Source organism: Triticum aestivum, chromosome 1B (genome assembly GCF_018294505.1).
Source record: "Triticum aestivum cultivar Chinese Spring chromosome 1B, IWGSC CS RefSeq v2.1, whole genome shotgun sequence".
Classification (NCBI taxonomy): Eukaryota; Viridiplantae; Streptophyta; class Magnoliopsida; order Poales; family Poaceae; genus Triticum; species Triticum aestivum.
The window spans coordinates 355,721,703-355,725,433 of record NC_057795.1 but is presented as its reverse complement, the minus strand read 5'-3'; the positions used below and the strand labels follow the sequence as shown (position 1 = coordinate 355,725,433).

Below are 3,731 nucleotides of genomic sequence, written 5' to 3'. Positions count from 1 at the left end.
CAATATATACACGGCTCCTCTTGCTCTGATAAAGAGAGGAAGAACAAACACAATACAGCTAAACAGATTCCAACACGACTTGATAATATCGTGCTCGCAGAAGATGGCCGGAGGAGGCGATGAGCTGAAGCTACTCGGCATGTTCGCGAGCCCGTTCGTCATGCGAGCAAAGCTGGCGCTCAGCTTCAAGGGCCTGAGCTTCGAGGACGTCGAGGAAGACCTGGCCAACAAGAGCAAGCTCCTCCTCGAGTCCAACCCGACGGAGAAGAAGGTGCCCGTGCTCATCCACAACGGCAAGCCCGTCTGCGACTCGCGTGTCATCGTGCAGTACATCGACGAGGCCTTCAGCGGCAACGGCACGTGTCTCCTCCCCGCCGACCCCTACGAGCGCGCCGTCGCTCGCTTTTGGGCCGCCTACGTCGACGACAAGGTACTATGCCATGTCCTAGGTTAACAGCGCCGCCGTGCCCTGTATCTGCGTGGGAGGTTGGTTATTAGCTGACGAGATGTGTGCGTGCGCGCGCAGCTCTTGGCGTCTTGGCTGCAGGCCGCGAGGGGCAAGATGGAGGAGGAGAAGGCGGAGGGGCTGAAGCAGACGCTCGTGGCGGTGGTGTGACGCCCCCGATTCAATCGTACACTAATCATGCACGCAAACGTGTACGATCAAGATCAGAGACTCACGGGAAGATATCACAACACAACTCTAAAACATAAATAAGTCATACAAGCATCATAATACAAGCCAGGGGCCTCGAGGGCTCGAATACAAGTGCTCGATCATAGACGAGTCAGCGGAAGCAACAATATCTGAGTACAGACATAAGTTAAACAAGTTTGCCTTAAGAAGGCTAGCACAAATTGGGATACAGATCGAAAGAGGCGCAGGCCTCCTGCCTGGGATCCTCCTAAACTACTCCAGGTCGTCGTCAGCGGGCTGCACGTAGTAGTAGGCACCTCCGGGGTAGTAGTCGTCGTCGACGGTGGCGCCTGGCTCCAGGGCTCCAGCATCTGGTTGCGACAACCAGGTAGAAGGGAAAGGGGAAAAGAGGGAGAAAAGCAACCGTGAGTACTCATCCAAAGTACTCGCAAGCAAGGAACTACACTACATATGCATGGGTATATGTGTAAGGAGGCCATATCAGTGGACTGAACTGCAGAATGCCAGAATAAGAGGGGGATAGCTAATCCTGTCGAAGACTGCGCTTCTGACAGCCTCCGCCTTGCAGCATGTAGAAGAGAGTAGATTGAAGTCCTCCAAGTAGCATCTCCAAGTAGCAACTCCAAGTAGCATCGCATAGCATAATCCTACCCGGCGATCCCCTCCTCATATCCCTGAGGTAGAGCGACCACCGGTTGTATCTGGCACTTGGAAGGGTGTGTTTTATTAAGTATCCGGTTCTAGTTGTCATAAGGTCAAGGTACAACTCCAAGTCGTCCTGTTACCGAAGATCACGGCTATTCGAATAGATTAACTTCCCTGCAGGGGTGCACCACATAGCCCAACACGCTCGATCCCATTTGGACGGACACACTTTCCTGGGTCATGCCCGGCCTCGGAAGATCAACACGTCGCAGCCCCACCTAGGCTCAACAGAGAGGCCAGCACGCCGGTCTAAACCTAAGCGCACAGGGGTCTGGGCCCATCGCCCATAGCACACCTGCATGTTGCGTACGCGGCCGAAAGCAGACCTAGCCTAGTGGCGTTCCAGTCCAATTCCGCGCGCGCCGCTCCGTCGCTGATGTCTGAAGTGCTTCGGCTGATACCACGACGTCGGGATACCCACAACTACTCCCACGTAGATGGTTAGTGCGTATAGGCTCGTAGCCAGACTCAGATCAAATACCAAGATCTCGTTAAGCGTGTTAAGTATCCGCGAACGCCGAACAGGGCCAGGCCCACCTGTCTCCTAGGTGGTCTCAACCTGCCCTGTCGCTCCGCCACAAAGTAACAGTCGAGGGCCGTCGGGAACCCAGGCCCACCTCTACCGGGATGGAGCCACCTGTCCTTTCAGCCCCCTCGTCAGAATCACTTGCGGGTACTCAATGAGCTGACCCGACTTTAGTCACCATCTGTATAGTATGTATGTATGTATAGTATATACCCGTGATCACCTCCCAAGTGATCACGGCCTAATAGTATAGCAAGGCAGACTGACAAGAATGTAGGGCCAATGATGATAAACTAGCATCCTATACTAAGCATTTAGGATTGCAGGTAAGGTATCAACAGGTGTAGCAACAATGTCAGGCTATGCATCAGAATAGGATCAACGGAAAGCAGTAACATGCTACACTACTCTAATGCAAGCAGTATAGAGTAGAATAGGCGATATCTGGTGATCAAGGGGGGGGGCTTGCCTGGTTGCTCTGGCAAGAGAGAGGGGTCGTCAACTCCGTAGTCGAACTGGTCAGCAGCAGCGTCGGTCTCGTAGTCTACCGGAGAGAAGAGGGGGAAGAAACAATGAATACAATGCAAACAAATGCATAACGATGCATGACATGACAAGTAACGATGCTAGGTGTGCCCAATCGCGGTAGTAGGTGATACCGACGAAAGGGGGAAACATCCGGGAAAGTATTCCCGGTGTTTCGCGTTTTCGGACAGATGAACCGGAGGGGAAAAGTTGCGAGTTCGATAGGTTAGGGGTGTGTGGCGGACGAACGGACTGCGTATCCGGAATCGTCTCGTCGTTCTGAGCAACTTTCATGTTGAAAATATTTTAATCCGAGTTACTGATTAAAAGATATGATTTTCTAAAGATTTTATTAATTTCTGAAATTTAATTAATTATTTAATTTAATTCGAAAAATGGATTAATGACATCAGCATGATGTCATGCTGGTGTCAGCAGTCAACAGGGTTGACTGGTCAACCTGACCAGTGGGCCCCACTGGTCAGTGACAAATTTTAATTTAACAATTTAATTAAATTAATCAAAATTAATTAGTGGGTGGGCCCCACTGTCATACTAATTAATTAGATAATTAACAGTAGTTAATTAGGTTAATTAATCATTAGGTTAATTAATCTTAATCGTTTATTTTAATCAGAATTAATTAAGTTAATTAATTAATTAATTATTTTTATTACTTATTATCATATTTTATTTTATATTTTTCTTTTAATTCTTTAATTCCCTTTTTTTAACTAAAACGTTCTGGGGCGCGGGCCCCCACATGCCAATGGCCCGGGGGCCATAGCGGGCAAACGGGTTACGGCCACGGGCGTATGGGCGCGGGCATGAGCGCCCAACGGGGCGAGCCCGGGCGCTGGCCTCGGGCGTGACCAGCAGCGCTGGCGCCGGTGGCCACGAAGCCGACCAGGGGAGGCGGCGGACCTGGCAGGTCACCAGGTCGGCGAGGGCGAGGCCAACTCGGGGTGAGGCGTGGCCGAGGCGAGGCAAGGCAGGGCGACGGCCCAGGCGGAGGGCGACGCCGTCCGGGGCAAGACGAGGCCGGCGCGGGCGGAGGCACGCCGGTCAGGGCGAGTGCGCGCGAGACGGAGAGAGAGGGAGGGCCGGGGGTCGAGGGCGCGCCTGGGGCGATGGCCGGTGCATCGGCCGCGGTGAGCGCGTCGTGGGGGGGAAAGAGGAGAGGAAGCGGGGCTCACGGCGGGTCGTGGGGACTAGGCAGCGGGCGTGAGGAGGGCGACGGGGACGAGGCGTCGACGGAGAGGACGACGGGGTCGCAGCGGAAGCAGGCCGGCGGGGAGGCGGACGGCGACGAGGTCG

The 3,731-nt window shown here is 53.4% G+C and overlaps 1 protein-coding gene across 1 annotated transcript in view; it reads left to right on the top strand.

Annotated features, from left to right (window-relative positions):
• The window catches only part of LOC123123822 (probable glutathione S-transferase GSTU6), a 14,089-nt gene continuing 10,358 nt past the window's right edge, over positions 1-3,731 (top strand). The window contains exons 1-2 of the mRNA XM_044544451.1: positions 1-430; positions 527-607. Of these exons, the coding sequence (XP_044400386.1) occupies positions 104-430; positions 527-607 (408 nt within the window). The 5' untranslated portion in view covers positions 1-103. The remainder of the gene's footprint in view (positions 431-526; positions 608-3,731) is intronic.